The sequence below is a fragment of the Astyanax mexicanus genome, chromosome 7, assembly GCF_023375975.1.
Source record: "Astyanax mexicanus isolate ESR-SI-001 chromosome 7, AstMex3_surface, whole genome shotgun sequence".
In the NCBI taxonomy this organism is placed as follows: Eukaryota; Metazoa; Chordata; class Actinopteri; order Characiformes; family Acestrorhamphidae; genus Astyanax; species Astyanax mexicanus.
The window spans coordinates 11,967,760-11,988,652 of NC_064414.1; the positions used below are offsets into that span (position 1 = coordinate 11,967,760).

The window sequence follows — 20,893 nt, forward strand, 5'->3', positions numbered from 1 at the left end:
ATAATCTAGAGGAAGATGGATGATAACAAGCCACCAAACCAAGCTGAACTGCTCGAATTTTTGCACCAGGAGTGGCATAAAGTTATTCAAAAGCAGTGTGTAAGACTGGTGGAGGAGAACATGCCAAGATGCATGAAATCTGTGATTAAAAACCAACCAGGGTTATTCCACCAAATATTGATTTCTGAACTCCTAAAACTTTATGAGTATGAACTTGTTTCCTTTGCATTATTTAAGATCTAAAAACTACACATCTTTTTTTGTTATTTCAGCCATTTCTCATTTTCTGCAAATAAATGCTCTGAATGACCATATTTTATTTGGAATTTAGGAGAAATGTTGTCTGTAGTTTATAAAATAAAATCAGAGAAACTGATTCAGAAACTGAAGTGATCTCTTAATTTTTTTCCAGAGCTGTATATTGTTGTTTCCTCATGCTAAGTAGGAGCATGCACACAAGTTTTCACTTACCTGAGCACCTGCATTTATGTCATGTGACTAGAAATCTGATCTGATTTGAGTTCATTTGACTTTTTTTAAATGTGTGACTTGTGACTAGAGCATTCAGGACACTGTTAAGTGAAGCATTTGTTTCAAATATTGTGCTTTATATTGTGTTTTAAGCACTAAAACTATGAACACATTTCATCTTGAGATTTCAAAGTTTTTCTTTGATAGAAATGAATAAGTAAAGACTGATAGAATTTAGAATTACTGAACTGAATCAAATGTGGGCATGAGAAGATACAGAAACAGCAAAAACAGCATAGGGGGAGCAATGGAGGAGCTGCTGGAGTTGTGAGGCTAAGAGGAGGTTGAGAGGAGGCCGGGGGGTTATTTGCTGGTGGTGAATGACGCTGGTAGGGTTTGGGTCAGGAGGCCGCATAGCTGCGTCTGTGTCCAGGCCAGCTGCAGCGGGCTCACTTCACCTGCACAAAGACAAAGACACACACACACACACTCAAACACACACACAGAGCAGGAGAGGGGGAAGGGAGCGTGTGCTTAAAAAGACATTTAAAAGTAAATGTATTGGGGGGTTGACCTTCTGGCCTCTGGAAGAGAAAGCTTGGCCACAATCCAACAAAAGAAGTCACTGTCTCTTAGGCAGGCCAACTGCAAACTGCATTGTTTATATATTTTCCACTGGTTTTATAGTATATACGTTTTTACACTGATGTTTTTCTTTGTGAAAAGTTAGAAAGAGTGAGTATTATTTCTCTTAAGAAATAATAAAGAGAAAGATAGAGGAAGAGAGAGAGAGAGGAAGGAGAGGAATGCATGCCGTGCGTTTGTGTTCGGTGCGCTCCGCTGATCAGCAGTAAGATAATGAAAAGGCATCTCTCCTGAAGGTAATTACTTTAAATTGAACGAAGCGGTTTTAATTCCGAGGTAGTGAAAGGATGGCTCTGTAGTGAGTGGCTCGCTGTAACGCTATAGTGGATAGTTCCAGCGCTGAGGCCAGTCTGTCCAGTTCCACTTCAGTTCAGATTACTTGCTCTTACTCATTGGCTTATTACAGTTCATTGCTGCACTTCTTTAAATAAACACAGAATTCTCAAGCAAGAGTCTGGGAAAAAAAGAATTCGTACAGAAGAAAAGATAAAAAAAAAAAAAAGACTCAAATAAATGAAAAGACTGAATTGTTGTGTTTTTTTATTATTATTCTTTAGACGATGCCACAGAGAAGGACCTGTCTGACCTGGTGTCAGAAATGGAGATGATGAAGATGATTGGCCGACACAAGAACATTATCAACTTGCTGGGGGCGTGCACGCAAGACGGTGAGTTAAAGTCACAGACCACAATAGAGTAAATATTACCTGAACTGAACAGCTGAGACACACTAAAGAATAAGGTGAGGTCTAATGAGCATTTCAGTTCCCACCATCAGTGTGCAGTCTTGCCAGCCAGTGCTATCTTTCTTTTGTTCGCCTGGCTACAGTGTTGTAGGCTATAAGAGCAAGCTGTCATTTTATGTAGTGTCAAGTGTAACAAATAGACTGCCAGAAGGGAAAACACGGACATTTTATCCAGTACTAAGAAATAATCATTGAATAATTATTAGTTGATTATTAGACTACCAAAATAATCATTCAAATAATAATTAGTTGACTAATTGAATAATCAACTACTCAACAAAATAATCAACAGATTAGTAGACTACCAAAATAATCATTAGTTTCAGCCGTGATTATAACAGTCAGTGGTTTGTTGACTAATCGACTAATCAACAAAATATTCGTCAGATTAGTTGACTACTAAAATAATCATTAGTTGAAGTCCTGATTATAACATAGCAAGCTGTGTAGGCAGAGATTGAGGAAATGGCTTGTTAATGGTGTGTTGACTAATCAAATAATCGACTGAAAAATTCATGCTGACAGGAGGCGGAGATTAAAGGCATGGCTCGTCATGGTTCCTTGACTAATCGAATAATCGACTAATCAATAAAAAAAACTTGCAGATTAGTTGACTAGTAAAATAATCATTAGTTGCAGTCAAGATTATAAAAGGTCATGCTCACAGGAGGCAAAGACTGAGAGGATGGCTCAGTGATGGTTTGTTGACTAATCAAATAATCGACTGATCAACAAAATAATTGGCAGATTAGTTGACTACCAAAAATAATCATTAATTCCAGTTCTGATTATAACAAGTTGTCTACAGTAGGCAGAAATTGAGGAGATGGCTCGTTGATTGTTTATTGACTATTCAAATAATCAACTAATCAACAAAAATAATCCCCAAATTAGCTGACTAGTAAAATAATCATTAGTTGCAATGCTGATTTTACTATTAAAAAAAATCATGCTGACAGGAGGCAGAGATTGAGGAGAGGCCTTGTTGATGGTTTGTTGACTAATCGACTAATCAACAAAATAATTGCCAGAAGTTGACTAGTAAAATAATCATTAGTTGTAACCCTGAATACGACAAGTCGTGCTCACAGTAGGCAGAGATAGAGGGGATTGCCCGTTAATTGACTATTCGACTAATCAACAAAATAATCACCAAATTAGTTGATTAGTTGATTAGTAAAATACTCAATAGTGGCAGAGCTGATTTTAAAAAGTCGTGCTCACAGTGGGCAGAGATTGAGGGGATGGCTCGTTATGGTTTGTTAACCAATAATCATTAGTGGCAGACCTCGTTATATTATTTAACAAATCATGCTGACTAATCGAATAATCAACCAGTCAACAAAATATTTGTCAGATTAGTTGAATAGTAAAATAATCATTAGTTGCAGGTCGTGCTCACAGGAGGCAGAGATAGAGGGGATGGCTTGTTGATGGTTTGTTGACTAATCGAATAATCGACTAATCAGCAAAATAATCGGCAGATTATTTGACTATTAAAATAATCATCAGTTGCAGCTCTGTAGTTTCGTTTATTAAATAAACAATCAACTAACCAACAAACTGAATGTCAGACTAGTAAAATAATCATTAGTTGCAGTCCTAGTCCTCAGTGCACTATATAGTATACAATGAAGTTTCATGCCTTTGTTTAAAAGCAACTAAAACCACACAGTAGTTCTCACAGTCTCAGCTTTGTAGTGTTATAATGTTATTCTTCATTTAATGATCTTTCCTCAGGTCCTTTATATGTGATAGTGGAGTACGCCTCCAAGGGAAATTTAAGGGAGTATCTGAGAGCCAGGCGGCCTCCAGGGATGGAGTACTCTTATGATATAGCCCGCGTGTCTGACGAACCACTTACCTTCAAGGACCTGGTTTCCTGCACTTATCAGGTGGCTCGGGGCATGGAGTATTTAGCCTCGCAAAAGGTAAACACAAGCACACCTATTCAAATACTCACACACTAAAATTCTATTAATCAGATGCACTCCCAAATCAATAGTTTCACCTGCTTACTATTAACTTCTGATTTAAAGTGGCAGACACTGCCTGTGTGGTAAAGTAAAAGTATGCTGTATTTAAAGTCAGATTTACTTCGTCTTTATTAACAATATCTAAACTAAAGTAAAACATTTATTCACTAAGGATAAAGTCTGTCAAACTGAAGCTTTATAAGCATGAAATGATTTCAGTCATTTTCATTGTTCATTTTGGTGGAGAGGCTTCTGTTGGAGCCCAGCAGTGTAGCTACAGCACATTCAGGGGGGGTATTAGCAAGCATGCTAACTAAGCTCTCATCACGCTCTCTTTCTTGCCTGGAATGTGTGACATTCTTATCACTCTCTCACGCAGGCAGACAATCGCTTATACACGCTTATGCACACACACACACACACACACACACACACACAGGTTACACATAATGTACAGAGAGCAGGAATAGATCACAGCAAAGCTTCTCTCTTACTTCTATATCTGCTAATTTAGCTCATTTTCGTTCATTTTTGGAAATAACTAAACCTTTTTTGTGTGCTTATCGCTATCTTCCCTCTCTTCGTGTCTCTCTGACAGTGTATACACAGAGACCTGGCTGCCAGAAACGTCCTGGTCACCGAGAGCAACGTGATGAAGATCGCAGATTTCGGCTTGGCCAGAGACGTCCACAACATTGATTATTATAAAAAGACCACCAATGTGAGACATTTGTATTTTGTGTTTCTATTTGCCTTTGTTTATCACTGTATTGCATTTGTTGCAGCTTCAATCCATATTCTTCTTCTGGTTTTCATTTATTCTCTTTTCTTTATCTCCCCTTACATGAACATCTATTAGCATCAGTGCAAATTTACCTTTATACTCTTTTTACTCTCTCTCTCTTTCTCTTTAAGGGTGTTTTCACACCTGCAGTCTGGTCTAAATCAGTTACCGAGTTTGTTAACTTGGAGTGTTTTTCCCTCTGGTTTGCTTTGGTTTGGTTTAGTTTTATTTGGCTTCATACAAGGAAAATCACAAGTGCCAACAAAAAAAAAGCGTCGCAACAAACCACACATGATCACATCGTCTCTGCTGATTGGTCAGAGCTGACTGAGGCAGTAGTTGGGTTCCAGTCCAGCACTTATATTTGTGCAGTGTAAAGCTGCTTTAATCTTACACCCTGTCAACAGTGCGCATGCGTTGTTTACATAGCAACAGTGCTTGTGAATATATCTATGTTGATGGGCATAGTGGTCTGGAAATGAGGTATGTTCAGGTAAATGTCTGGTGTATTGCTATCTTGGCAACGGAAAACACAGGTGCACCTAAGAATTAATATATAGCTTAGACAGACGTAAACAGTCAACAGCATGAACGAGCAGATCGGTTTCCTCTGCTGAGTAGTGAAATAGCAATTCACCAAAGTCAGAGCACACCTGACTCTTGAAGGGAATAGCAAGAGACAAGCTGATTAGTTTATTCCACGTTACGCCCAAAACACACCCATGATTTATTAAGAGAATTCATACATGTCTTTTGCATGTTTCGAGGCACACAAGGTGAAATTTTCCCGTCATCACGATAGCAAAGACACACGCCCTAAATCAAGCTGCATGGTGCCCAGGTGATGGCTTGATTGTAGATAATAAATCAGGTAAAACTGCACCTGAACAGCTGTTTAGCTCAAACATGTATATATTTCATAGTCATATCAGATCGAGGTCGGATCACAGACTCGCCTTAAACAGGACCACGTCGAGGTTTGTATGAGACCAGACCGAGACCACATCCCCTCGCTGGCCTCAGTGCGGCTGTTTTGGTCCACACCCGAGTGCGATTACTGACTTCACACTTGCCAAAACAAACCGAACCAAAGCAGCAAACAGAGCAAAGTGCGTTTTATTTTAACCACACCAAATAGTGCTGGTGTGAAAACCCCCTCACTCTCTCTCACACTTTTTTTCTGTATTTCTTTTTGCATTCTCCTTCTCTTCTCCGGGCTTGGCAGGATCCACAGATTCCCAGGCAGAAAGCATGTAAAGTGATTCGAGCGCTCTTCACTTATTTAGGCCTCATCCCTCATCCTCACTCACTTTTCCAAGGCCCCTGTTGTCCAAACAGCCCATGAGAAAGCGAGGGGAGGGGGCTTTTGCGCATTAGCCACAAAACTAAACACATTAGCCCAGCTTTCCTCCCGTTTCCCACCATTATACTAATCTCTCGCACCCAATGTTATTCAGACTTGTTTAGACAGGCTTACTCTTCTCCTATTGGTGCGGAGATGTAAGTTTATGTGCTACAAAAATTTTACATGGAGAAAAGGGCTTTCAAACTTTGTGAAATGTGCGTTCTCAGTTAGTGTGAGTGTTTTAAGCAGTAAATGTGTTTCAAAATGATTATAAGATTTACTGTATGTCTCTTGGTGAAACCCAGAGCAGTAAAAATGACAGCGTAATCAACAGTCTTGATTTTCTACCTGGTTCCAAAGTCTCACTCTGTTATACAGTAAGTGTCTTACCTATTATAGGATCTCTTAAATTGATCTTGCCATTTTATGGTCCAGTCCTAGACCTGACTAAATCACAGCAGAATATTATATTTTTTCTTCCTTAAGAAGTTCTTTCAGACAGGATTTCGTCTATGGGGTCATCAGTAAGCTAAATTTAATGAAAAAGAAGAACTACTGTATAAGAGTGCAGAATAATATAAACTAGAAATTACATAGAAACAAAACAGCCCATGCTCCCAATGTCTCATTCTCTAACTTAGTCTATTGTTCTTTAAATTTAATTCAATTTTTTTGTGTGTGGGATCAATATTCTTGGATGTATTAAAAAACATTTTTTATATAATATTTCACAAAATGGAGGAACAAACTATTACAACAAATAAACAACTATAAATCTAATTTGTTAAATTATAAGAGTTTCAAAGATTTAGCAGAAACAAAAAAATTTCTATTTCGTAAAGAACAGAAACTTAATTTTGAGTTTGAAGTCTTTGTATAAAATGTAAAATAATGTAACAATCTAGCATAAAAATAACAAATAACACTTTACAATATGTTTTACAAATAACTACTTATGACAGTAATAAACATTGTTAAATTTTTAAATAATGTCTCAATCAATTATTAACTGACACAAGTTAAAACTGTATTAAATATTACTACATTGTAATACTTAATGTTTTGAATAATAATAAGTTGAAACATAAGGAAACGATTAATAATGTGTTAACTAGAGTCAATGAATAATTAGTTGAGATATTCTGTAATAAGTACTATTAATAAATGTACTGTTATTGTAAAGTGTAATGTAATGTAGCTATGTAACTAAAGCGCAAAAAAATATAAACAGCAAGCACAACCAATTCTTATTCATACTGTAAATACAATAAGGCACAGCCCTAATGTTCATTACGGAAGTTGTGATCTTGAAAGTGTGAGTGATGAGGATGGTAAGATGCTGTGACTCCTAAAGAAATAAAGGATGTGGTCAGCCTACATTAGGGATTATAGATACAGTAGATTATAGATAATTCTCATTATTATACCCAGGTCTTTATTTGACGCTCCAGTCTAATGAGGGGATTGGATTAGGAAGATGCTGCTGAAGTGAGGAAGATAAAAATCCCTGGGGATATTTTAATATAGAATATATCATGTGACCTGTTTGACCTCTGAACTTAAATCCGTTTTGGTGCGTGTGTCCGCAGGGTCGATTGCCGGTGAAGTGGATGGCTCCAGAGGCGCTGTTTGATCGTGTGTACACACACCAGAGCGATGTGTAAGTAGCATTTACATTAGGGGAGGGACATAATGTCAATATGATAATATGTCAGATTTCTTTTCCATGTGTCCCTTAATGTTTTTATGTTTATATTAATCTACAATGTAGAAAATAAATTAAATAAATAAATAAAGAAAAACAATTAAGGAGGAGGTGATTCCAAACTTTAGAGACTTTCCTGAAACTGACACCAATAAATCCATAATTTCTGGTATTTTCTTATTTAGGAGTATTTTATTCTCTTCAGTAACACAGATGCCATGAAGTACTGCAGATAATTGTATAGTGATATATCAAGTATCACAAAGTCACAATATCGTGACATCATTGTTAATGTGGGCATTGGTTACTTCCACCCCTGCCTTGTTTGCTCCAGATTTTCAGATTTTTTTAGTTTGATCTGAACTGAAATTGCAGGTGTGAAAGGTGCTGCAAATCATGGTCCTGCCTTAGGTCCAGAATTTGCAGTGCGAAAACACTTTTCTAGATGGTTTGGTTTCTTAGATGAATTATACAAAATTGAATCAGGCTGTGTTTACCCTGTAAACAATAGAAATAGAAAAAGAAGTGGTGTTGTGTCGAAATTCGACTGCAGATGCATCATGCAGCAGTATGGGTACAACAGATTATGCTGGTGATGCTGTATCTACTGTAACTGTAGATTAACCCTTATTAATACACATACTTTAAAGGAATCAGAGATTAATCTGTTACTCACGTTCTGCTGCGTTACATATGTGCCCACAAAAGGGAGTCACATTCTGGCAGATATTTAGAATTTGGCACAACACCTGGAAAAGCTACTTGCCAATTAATATGAAGGATATAAGGAAACTCCACCCACGTAGGTAATGAAGACTTAGAGTGATATAGTAAAGTTGAAATTTGTAAACTTAGTCACTAAACTGCAGTCTGAAACTAATCAAAACTAACCAAATGTACAGAATACCATGTAAAACAAATACTTAAACCTTTCAGGAACTTTTCAGGTGTGAAAATGCTCTGAGAGCTATCAGAGGAAGTGCAGGGACTATAAGTCAGACAGTGTGCTTCATTCACTGTGGGTGAGGGAGGGGGTGTGCAGAAGTGTTGTTTTGGTTTCTAAAAATGAGAGGGAAAAGGGCAGAAAGTCAAGGAAGTGTGTTTTTTTGTCAGAGGAGGGAAAAAGGTGGTTGTTCAGGGCCGGCGCTACGCAAAAAGCATAAGATTTCACGCTCGACTTGCGGCCAATGCCGTGTTACTAATCTGGCTGGCTTCAAAGCTCCTCGGACAGGCCGAGATCACGCCTCCCATAGTCCTACACAGAAGTAACCCCTTCTTCCCTCCATCTCTCCTAAGACCCCACATCTACCTTCACTTTTCTTCCTTTTCTTTTATTAGCAAACGTTAACGTTTTCTTAATATGAAGATCATTTTGTGACAAATTATGTGCAAGTAAGTTCAAATGCATTGAACTTGATTTTAAAAAAACTGGGGGAAGCGCCTAAGTAAACAAAACTGTAAAAAAAAAACATTTTCTTTTAAAGTCAAACAAGCACTAGATATTTATCTAGACAGATTTCTCTCCTGAAAACAGTATATTTGGGTGAGTAAAATGTTCTGTTTATTAACAGTAAGTTTAGATTTCCAATATTTTGTCTAAGGGTAAGTTTTCAGTGAAGTTTCTCCAGCACTAAGGCTGGGTGCAGCAGCATTAGCATTAGCCACTAACTGCTGCGCTAGTGGGACTATCAGCTAGCAGTCCTTCCCATGTAGCTTGTTTTATTCTATTACGTCGTAAGTAATGTTTTGTGCGACCCTTATTATAAAGTCTTACCAAACAAAAATATAAATGTTAAAGATACTCTGCTACTTTATTACTCATTGCAGTTATTTGATACTGAGCTTTGGTTGTGACTGTAATTTGTCATTTTGACATGTTTGGCACGAGCTTTAGCTACAGTAGTTAACATCTATCTAATACCAGCTCAAAGAATTAATCTACATAGCACCAACTTGTGTAGTTAGAATTAAGCTAACTTTACCTACAGTACATAACTAGTGATGCAAGGCCCTCCTTTAACAGAAGTTACTACATTGGTGTGTGTACTGTGTGTGTTTGTGGTCAATAAGTCCATTGCTTATTACATGCCATCACCCTACTGTAATTGGCTGTACTGTTAGACCATAATCCTGGAGGAACGGACAGTGCATGTACTGCTAATCCATAAATGACATCATATTTAATTGGTCATATGTGAATAAGAAGACTCCCGGGGGGGGGGGTTCCTGCTGAGGTAGCTAAAGATTATCGATTTTGTGTGTGTGTGTGTATAAGAACGTGTTTTGAATATTTTGGTATTTTGTATAATATATAATGCAGGAACTGGACTTATAATTAGGCAAGTCTTTAAGCTTCTGTAATGCAACATTAAAAACTCCAGTCTTGGTTCTGTTGCTACACTGCCAGAATTAATGTTTTTAGCCAGATCTTATTTATTTTGTGCAGTTTTAATATTTAATTTGATTGTAGTAACTTTTGTACTTGTAATTGTCATGTTCCTTTTTAGCTTCTAAAAACAATTGCTTTTTAATTCACTTTGCATAAATATGTATATTTAAATGAGTTTTTGAAGGCTATTTTTCTTTATTTTTATTGGTTTTTATTCTATAAAAGTGGGTCTCGACCATGACCATGAGAAAACTGTGGGTTCCGGGCTGAGACCAGTTGAGGACCCCTGTTCTAAGCTGTTTATTTAATTTCTTCCAACTAAGACTGCACAGTTATGTAAATATAATACATTATACACCAATATATACACATTTTCACACCTTAAGGGTTAATGAAGAGCAGGAATTTTCTTACATTTAGTGATTCCTACTTACTAAATTCTTACTAAAGGTGAAAGTGGAGTCCTCGGAGTGGTCAGATGACTGTCTGTCAGCCATCAGAGGAATCTTTAATCTTTATAAACAGTTGTTCTGCATTAGAGCTCAGGCGTGTGTGAGTGACCTGTTGGTTAAACTGTCTCTGAGGTGATTGATCTCAGAAAGGTTAGCGGTTAGCTCCCAGAGTGCCGCAGCCTGGAGTTGATGAATAGGCACTTCGTCAGGCACAAGAGCGAACAAACATGGTGGCCGGTTATGTAAACAGGAGTAAACCAAATCAGAGGCCTCTTTGTGCCGTGGTGTGGGCAGCCGCGTGTTTTGTTTGGGAACACCAAGATCTGTTTGCCATGTGCAGGGAAGCATGTGTTGTGAAATGTAGTGTTTATCTCGAAACGTTGTTTTATAAATCTATATACAGTACCTGTCACAAGTTTAGACACACCCTAAATTCTGATTTTTTTTAATGTTGTGTCATCCAAACTATGAAGAAAAACATACGGAATTATTTTGTGCACAAAAAAGTATTAAACAAACCAGAACATGTTTTATAGAGTTGGTATACAGTGAATAGCCCTATCTGATTAATATTTCAATCCATATTATGGCAAGAACTGCTCAACTAAGTAAAGAAAAAAAAATAGTTTTAGGAATGAAGCTCAGTCAGTCCAGAAAATTTCAAGAACTTTTAAAGTATCCTCAAAGGCAGTCGCAAAGACCATCAAAAATATTATGATGAAACTGGCTCTCATCAGGAACACCCCAGGAAAGGGAGAGCAATAGTTATCAGCCTTAAAAAACGCAAGATAACAGCCCCTAAATGCAAAAATATTTAATTTGTTTAACACTTTTAAGTTACTACATGAGTCCTTATGTGTTCCTTCATAGTCTGGATGACTTCATCTTACTAATATGAGATAGAGTAGTTAATAACAATTCAACATAATATAGAGAAGTTTAACATCTATAACATTAGATAGAGTAGTTAATATATATCTAACATAATATAGATTAATGTAACATTTATTATACCACAGTTAGTTCTGACCCTGCAATCTGATCTGAGGCGTTTTTTGAGTGGCATTATCAGCCAGTAATGCACTGTAACCGAAGCTCTCCATGTACTACTCCGCCAAATACAGCAACCATGCAGCACTTTCAATCCAAACAGTGCAGCTACAAACAGAGCAGCAATGGAACTATTTAAACTTGCAGCATGTTTATAACCAAACAGATCGTATTTTCTCGTCCTTTTTAACTCAAAATCTTTTAATAAACGCAATAATGGAACTGTGGTATAATCGGCTGCACAGCAGTGCCAATATTACACATTATAGCACCATCCACAAGTGTATTATTGCTTAATCTAACATCAGCTAGAGCAGTTAGAATCTAGCTTTAGCTACATCATCTATATGGGTTTTGTAAAAATCAGTGTTTTCAGTGGTACAGCCTCGTTTCCTCAGTTGTTATATGTATATGGGGTCATTGCGAGAGAGAACTTGCTCTTCTTTACTATGTGGGAAAAAAAAACATTAAGAAAGACTTCTGGCTCCACATTAACACTGGCTAGTTTGTTGTTGTGAAGTTGGGAATGTGAAAGCCTCTGCTGAAGCACTTCATCATGATGACACTATCTCCAGTTCATTTGTTGCACATATATATATATATATATATATATATATATATATATATATCACCCCCATATCTGAGATGATATGAGCCAGTATTGGTGTGTGCAGGAAAGTTGTTCCCCCGCTACAATCTTATCGCCCACTCTCCCCTCCCTACAGCGGTTTGTTTCCTGTGGGTCTAAACCGCTGTTTGTTTTGGCTCAGATAATCTGTGTCATTGTGGCAGTCCAGCGAGGACAAAGGCCAGCTTTTAGTCCGGGGCTCATTGAGGCCTGTGTCCACTTGCTGCAGGCATAGTCTCATAGCCTGAGAGTCCCTGGAGAAAAAGCCTGCATTTAGAAAGACTGCTGCAGTCGCTGCGCCCAGTCGACCACTGTCACTGATGTATTCTGTGTGTAAAACTCGTAAAACTTTGTTTAATCACTGGTTTATGAATGCATGTGTGTGCCAGTGGCTTTGCCAGTGACGTGGAAAAACAGTGGTACACTGTAAAACAAAATGATTAATGGGGTTATAACATATAACACAAGTTAATAAGTAACATTTAATTTTGAGTAAAATCCATGTTTTGTAATTTCAGCAGTAAAACACTTCAGGAAAGCCAATAAATATTACTAATCATTGTGCATCATTGTGTTCTTCTATAAGGCGCACCGAATTATAAGGCACACTGTCAGTAAACATCTATTTTCTGGTCTAATTTCATACATAAGGCGCATTGGATTAAAAGGCGCATTTTACGCAACACTAATAACTAGTAACTGGTAGTAGAAAAAGGGGTGTCGCCATGTTTTCCTTCTAAGTTCAGCAGGACACCTGTAAAGCTAAGCTTAGTAAAGTTAACAAAAAAATAAAAAATATTCAGACGAGTGCTGGATGTTAATCTACATAGATTTCTCTCCTGAAAACTCTTTATTTGGGTGAGTAAAGTGCTTCATATTATTTACAGTAAGAGTAGATTTACAGATTTACACTAAAGCTGGAGCAATAGTGTTAGTGTTAGATTTTAAGTGTGCCTTACAGTGCGAAAAAAAATGGGAAGTAAAATGTATTCATTTTATATGGGTAGAGATATATTGAAACACATATATTTGAGTAAACTTTACCTGCACTAAACAGTTGAGACACACTAATAAAGAGTAAATCACACAAAAATATTATTTTTCTTAGTTGTTCCTGACATTATTTATCTGCTGCTAAGCCCAGCTAGCACTGCTGGAGCAGCATTAGCATTACACACTAGCGGTTAACCGCTAATGCTAATTCTAATGCTCCACCTTTAGTGGAAATCTAAGCTTACTGTATATATACAAAAGCTTTTTACTCACCAAAATAAACAGTTTTCCGGAGAGAAACCTCTACCCAAATAAAGTGAGTGCATTTTATATTTTACTTTGTTATTAGAACACAAGGTGCACAGTGATTAGTAATATTTAATGCCTTTTATTAAAGAAAGTTTTATTGCTGACAATTAGATAACACGCTTCAAGTTGCTTGCTCAATTATTTTGTGTAAATATCACATAATTAACTTTATTTTTATTGACTTACCTCATGAATCAAAATGACAGGGTACAGTGAACTGAACTCAAATGACTCAAACTGGACTGAATTGTAATGATTTAACTTGCTGATCAGCTGAATTTTGCTTTTATAAAACTGTACAGTTTATATATGGTATTTATTAACTATTATGGTAAAGAATGGATGGGTTTATGTTTGTGCAGTTTGATCATTAACAGTGTTAATAGTGTAAAGGCTGCACATGAATGAGATGTATGAGTAACATGTGGTTCTGATGTTTGTGTGATCAGCTGGTCGTTTGGAGTGCTGATGTGGGAGATCTTCACTCTGGGAGGATCACCGTATCCTGGAATTCCTGTGGAGGAGCTCTTTAAACTCCTAAAAGAGGGCCACCGCATGGACAAGCCTGCCAACTGCACCAATGACCTGTAAGTTCCTGACACATTACCACATCTCCAGATCCTGAGGGTTCACATCAAGTATTTAAAAGGTTATCCCATAGCTCCAAATATCATTATCTTAAAGCAGGGTGCCACCTATCTGTGTACAGTCTGTGAGATAATGTGCAGACAGCTGTGTACATCACATCAACATCTTCATTCATAGCAAGAAGAGGCTGGAGCGGTACTGTCGGCACCATGAGTACCCCAGCAGAGATAGTGTGAGCGTTTATCAGCAGCAGAATGAAGAATTTCTAATAGCATTCATGCAGACTTGAGAAATGAATGGCATCAGATGTCTGTACTCACATTATACTATAATATATAAGAAGCATAATAACTGAAGGGTTCTATTGTGCAGCATAGTGTAGAGCATGATTTGCTCATTTCATTTTGATCTATTTTTCAACCCAGTTTCAGTCACTGCAGTAGCTGATTAGAGCTGACTTAAAAAGATCAATGGTAGTTAGGCCTGTCACAAGGACTATTCTTGCCAGCGAAGTGTACTGTATTATGTGAGAAATAATTGCAATAAACAGTATTATTGGTATTTTAAGACAATTTAATGCCACTGATATAATTATAACATACAGTGGTGCTTGAAAATGTGTGAACCTCTTAGAATTTTCTATATTTCTGCATAAATATGACCTAAAACATCAATAGATTAGATTTTTAAGTCCAGAAAGGACATAAAGAGAACCCAGTTAAACAAATAAGACAAAAATACAATACTTGGTAATTAATTTGTTGAGGAAAAAGATGTAAACCTTTAGTAAGTATCAGGTGTTTTCAGTCAGCAGGATGACATAGAGTGGGCCTGTTTTCTTTAAAGATCAGAGATCTATCAAAGTCTGCTCTTCACAACACATGTTTGTAAAAGTGTATCTTGTCACGAACAAACAAGATTTCTGAGGACCTCAGAAAAAAAGATATATTAATGCTCATCAGGCTCTGAAGAGTTTGGACGTCACCAATTCACAGACAGACACAGTCAGACAGACTAAGTACAAGTGTAGGAAGTTCAAGATCATTGTTAGCAACAAAGATCACTGAAGAGCAGTGCATGTAATATTCAACAAGGTCTTAAAGGACCCCTGGGTAACTTCAAAGCAACTGAAGGCCTCTCTCACATTGGCTAATGTCCACATAAGGAGAACACTGAACAACAATGGTGTAAAAATCAGGTTTGCGAGAAGAAAGCCACTACTCTTCAAAAACATTGCTGTTCATGTAGACAAGCCCGAAAGCTATTGGAAGAATGTTTTGTGGATAGATTAGATGGATTAGGCCAAATTAGAACTGTTTGGTTTTAATGAAAATGTTATGATTGGACAAAAGAAAACATCACATTGCAGCATGCGAACCCCAATTATCCCATCTGTGAAACATAGTGGTGGTAGTATCTGTAGTATAATTTTTGTAGTATAATAATTTTTTTGTCCCATGATTTTAATTGGGTTCTATTTATCTTCTTTCAGGATGTGTAAAAATCCGATAATTTTTATACAAAAAAAATATAGAAAATTCTACAAGGTTCAGAAACTTTTATGCACCACTGTAATAGTAGCTTAATAAAGAAGTTACACAATATAACACAGCCGGTAATGTTTATTATTAACAAAATTCAGACATTGAAATAAATAATACAGCTTAATTCATGAGGTTTCTTTTTTAAGAAAAGAGTAATGCCCAATATCGAGGTCAGAAGAAATGATTGAGTTTATGTCCATATATTGAAGGATAAGTTGATAAAGTAATTATGGTGACAGGCCTAATAGCAATCCTTATCAACTGGGGTTCAAACTTACTGAAATCTCCTGATGATACGGCCCGCACTATTTATTTATTTATTTATTTTTGGCCAAGGGTATGTGATCTGTCATACTGATTTTTTTTTCCTGTTTCTCCTCCTCCTCTCTCTCTCTTTTTGTCTCGTTGCTTTGTTTCCCAGGTACATGATGATGAAAGACTGTTGGCACGCCATCTCCTCACAGAGGCCTACTTTTAAACAGCTGGTGGAGGACTTGGATCGCATTCTCACCTTGGCAACCCATGAGGTGAGGCGGGTGGACGTTACCTCATACACACACAAAACACACACACACACACTCCAGCACATACATACACAAACACATCAGTCGTGCCTGTCCATCAGAGCCGAGCTTTACACACCTCCTTTGTAGTACTGGGATTTATCCGTTTGAGCCGTTCCTGGCTGCAGCCAGCGAGATTTTGCAAGACGTTCTAGAGGGAGAGGAGGAATGATCAGATGGGTTTTACGGTCAGTATTTAGGGTCGAGAGCTACATGCGCCTTGATTCGCTCCAGGCCTCGGCCCCTGCTCTAACGTTGCTCAATTATCAGACGTATCCCTCCGCCTGAGCGCGAGCCCCAATTCTTTCCATTCCCAAGCTGTTATCCACCATATCCGCAAGACGGAGCGAGGCATGGCACGGGATGGAAAACTGTCAGGACTTGTCGATGGGGTTTGAACTCGAAGCTCGAGGCAGTGCCAAGAGCCCCGGTCTCTCTCCGTTTTTGAACTTTTGAAATGCAATAAAGTGCCTTTTGCTTTCTTCGTGCCTTTCTTCGTCTTTCTCTCGTTCTCTCTCTCTCTCTCTCTCTTTCTCCCTTAACCCCCTCTTCCCTCCTCCATCCCCAACGTTCGCAAACTGTTCACAGATGTGAAGGTCTTTAGTAATGTGAGCCTCCTTGTGTTGAACTGGGGGAGGCCAAGCCAAACGCCATGCTTTTTTTCATTCGTTTTCAGAAACCCAAACCTCTCCTCTTCCTCTGCCTCAAATATTTCAGTACCAGCCGCAAAGAGCAAACGAGGAACTATGAAGAAGAAGCCCCCGTTCTCTCTTTCCAAAACAAGTTTAAAATGTGGGATCTATACAGCGTAGATGTTGCCTGGCTGCGTGCTACAGTGCTACAGTTCACATGCAACAGTTTTCAGCCAGATCTACTTTAAATCATCCTTCATTCACGTTACACAGTAGTCTGAACCAATCAGAATTCACGGCTGCGTGGAGGATTCAACCGTGGAGAGTTTCACACATTGAAACACTTTGGTTCCAGAAGAAAAGCAAGCAGGTCACCGTTTTCACGGGCGAACCATGGTGGAATGCTTCCTGTCACTTATACCCCCTACATACATGCTTCATTAAGTATTATTTGCACAAATATTTTTATACGCTTCCCAGTTTAGGCCTGTTTTTTTGTAAGCTATTGCCAGCTTTAACTAATGAAATTCTGCACATGCTGCGTGTTAGATTGTGCTTTCTGAAAGGCAGAAAGTAGAAGGCAGACTCTGTTCCTTGTTTTGGATTCCTCTGTTAGTAAGAGTATCTGGAAGTGTGTTTGTGTGCTACACAAGCGTCTTGTGTGCTGCTGATGTTGAGTGCACTGAAGTGCTCCTGAGGTACTTTATATTGTTTGCCTGCACTGTTAAAAGTGAATTAATTAATTGTGTGACATTTACACTAAATCACTGAGTAAGCAACTGAATGGGGAGTTTGTATGTTTAGCAGTAAAACATACTTTAGGAAAGCAGGAAAGCTCTTACTTTCTTTGGGTAGAATTCCTTCCATATTTATATTAAACAGATAAAACATTAGTAAATTACACGAAAGTCCATCTTTACTATTGGCTCATAATATTATTATTTATTGCGTAATATGTGTCCCCCCTTCCACACCTCACCTCACATCAGTGTGTAGTCTTGTCCACTAGGGCTGCCTTTCCTTTGGGTATTGAACTGTATTTTGTTTAATGCTTGACTGCCTGGTCTCTGTGTTGCGGGCTGTAAGAGCAAGTTACTATTTTATTTGCTGCAAATTGTGATTTTATGCTGGATTAATTCCCACATGTAGTGAGAATAAGCCCACAATAAGTCAGTAAAAGTCAGTAATGCTGAGTGACTAATTAATAATAAATAGAGGAAGAAATGCCTACTGTCACTCATGATCATGATTCATTTATATCACTCTATAAAGTATTAAGCAGGATTTGTATGGTCATGAAAAAACTGGAAAAGTCATGGAATTTGAAAATAGCAATTTCCAGGCCTGGATAAGTTTTGGAAAAATAAAAATACCCAGAAGGTTTGGTCACAGATCTTTGTTTCCATTTATTGATGGAGAAAATCTACTTTAAGATAATAAATACGCAGGCTCAGAGTTAATTCAGTCATTTTTAATCTACACAATGGAGCTCTGAGGATCTGACCCATATTTTATAAATAAAGATTGTGTGTCAACATTTTATCTGATTTATTTTAGACATACTATAATCAGTTTTAATTATTATTTAATTAATTTAATTATAATTTAAATATTATTTTTGGTTTTATTGTCTGGTTTCAATGTTTGCACTAATGTTTTAAAAATCAGGGAAGGAAAAGGAAAAGTCATGAAAAAATAATGGAAATGTATTGGTTAAAACATGTATGAACCCTGATTAAGTGAATCCCCAAAGTGAAGGTAGCCCTGATCAGGGAGACTACACACGGATAGTGGGTATATACAAATAAATGAGACCATAAGGAACCAATAGGGAAGATGTACTTTACCTTAAATTTTTAATATTGTCACAATATGGACTCAAATTGTTTTCAATTGTTGTTTTCAATTGTAATTTTTTTGTACAGTATAGCGTATCTAAGATATTGTCCTCTGTCTCTTTATAGGAGTATATCGACCTGTGCGCCCCCACGGAGCAGTACTCGCCCTGCTTTCCGGACACCCGCAGCTCCTGCTCCTCCGGAGACGACTCGGTCTTCTCCCACGACCCCTTACCGGACGAACCATGCCTCCCCAAGTACCAGCACATCAACGGGGGCATCAAAACATGAGCTGCTCCTGCCCAACCCACCCCCTACTCACCCTTCACCTCCACAGAGCCCTGTGACTCCTCCAACCTCTCCCCTCTCCCCACCTTCTGCCTCCACACCTCCTCCTCTCCGCTCCTGCTGGACATACGGAGCACAGGGAGGCTGGAGCCGGCAAACGCTGCTGTCTGAGGAGCGAACTGGTGTGTGTGTAGCAGTACGCAGTTTACCGCACGCTGGAAACGCACATGCACGCGCTCTACAAACGTGACCAAGCTCTTAACGTGAGGACCGAGACCCGACAATAGTGTTCACCTTCTTTTTTTATTGCCTGACTGAAAAACGAGTTCATCTTAAGGGTCCACCTCTTCCAATTTACGTTTTTATTTCCTTTCGGTTTGTGTTTCTGTTGGACTTGTGTCGGACTTCTTCAATATTTCTGCCACCATTCCAGTTTCTTGGCATTCCAGGACTCTCAGTTTCCAAGAGAAACGGAGCACACAGACTTTAAACAAGCGAGAGACTAAGCAAACTACGGCAATAAAGAAGAAGAAGAAGAAAAATAGGAAACACGTTAAAAAGGACACCTTCAACTAACAAACAAGGACTAGAAACGATGACATGACTACACTGCCTCTGGTCGATTTTGTAAAAATGTTCACATTCTGTTTTTTTATATTGATAACGCAGTTATCAAACAAAGCCCATGCATTTATTCTTACGGAGGAAAAAATACTACACGGTATATAGTGCTGGGTATATTTGTAAATATATTCAAATATGTAAAAAAATATATATATATTATATATTTACAGTGAATTATTTTTTGTATGAACTCCAGAATAATTCCTCCCTCTTTTTCACCTTCCGAGTGAAGACAGACAGGTTTTCTCATAACCTGCTTTTTTACTCATGTGTCATATTCCTATATATATACACACATACATACACACACACAAACATACATACATACGCACACACACACACACACACACACACACACACAAACTTGTCTTACTCTCACTTGCTGAGAAATTTGAGTATTTTGGCTTTCAGGGAAAGAGATAGCATGTTAATTTATTGACTTAAGTGAATCAAAAGGAGAAAAAAGATCAAGAATAACAAAGAGATAATAATAATAATAATAATAATAATAATAATATTAATGGCTGCAGTAGAAACGATAATGATTCGTAATGTTTATTTTTTTAATTTAAAGTGATATTTCAGTGAGGAAATGGTACAGAGGATTATGTGTAGTGGGTACTCGAGAGATTCATGCTTCCTATGTTTTTTATATACACAAATGTGAATATTAAGTTAAATAATAACATACATTTTATAGTCAGCTAATCCCTTTTCTTTTGTAGAGGATGTTGTTTTTATCCATCTGTTTTACTATCACCACGGTTTGTACATGAATTTGATCAAATTCTGACTGTCTGACGGAGGGGGGGAAATGTTGTTTTGCAAAATGAAGCCCACTATGGTTCTGTTCGTTCAGCTGCAGGTACAATATAGATTTTTTAAAGATGGATTTACTGAAGCGAAAGTATTAAATAAATCATACAAGTGTTCATATTTTTATACCCGACAAATGAAATGATATTGTTCTCTACAAGTGTTCCTGACAGATTCGCAATTAAAGAGGAAAAATTAAATGTTTCTGGCTGATCTTTCTTTATGTACGGTACATCTGAGCCACTGACAAGCTCTAATATTCATACTTTTATTTAACAGGAATCTTACATTTGCAATGTAATGTGAATTTATTCATACACTGCCATAACTAATCTGAGCTCATCACACTTTCCCTGAAAAACTACTGTTTTTATTAATACAGTTAACAGGCAGTAAATTACAGTACCAGTCAAATGTTTGGACACACCTCCTCATTCACTGTTTAATTATTTATTATTATTTTTTCCTACATTGTAAATGAATACTAAAGACACTACGAAGGAACAC

General features: G+C 37.6%; 1 protein-coding gene across 7 annotated transcripts in view; it reads left to right on the forward strand.

Annotated features, from left to right (window-relative positions):
* Positions 1-20,586, forward strand: part of fgfr2 (fibroblast growth factor receptor 2) — a 66,402-nt gene extending 45,816 nt beyond the window's left edge. For all 7 annotated transcript variants that reach the window (XM_049481028.1, XM_049481029.1, XM_049481027.1 and 4 more), the window contains 7 exons: positions 1,674-1,784; positions 3,603-3,793; positions 4,437-4,559; positions 7,557-7,627; positions 13,943-14,080; positions 16,047-16,152; positions 18,785-20,586. In XM_049481028.1, coding sequence (XP_049336985.1) covers positions 1,674-1,784; positions 3,603-3,793; positions 4,437-4,559; positions 7,557-7,627; positions 13,943-14,080; positions 16,047-16,152; positions 18,785-18,949 — 905 coding nt within the window. In that variant the 3' untranslated portion in view covers positions 18,950-20,586. The remainder of the gene's footprint in view (positions 1-1,673; positions 1,785-3,602; positions 3,794-4,436; positions 4,560-7,556; positions 7,628-13,942; positions 14,081-16,046; positions 16,153-18,784) is intronic.
* The last annotated feature ends 307 nt before the right edge of the window (positions 20,587-20,893 follow it).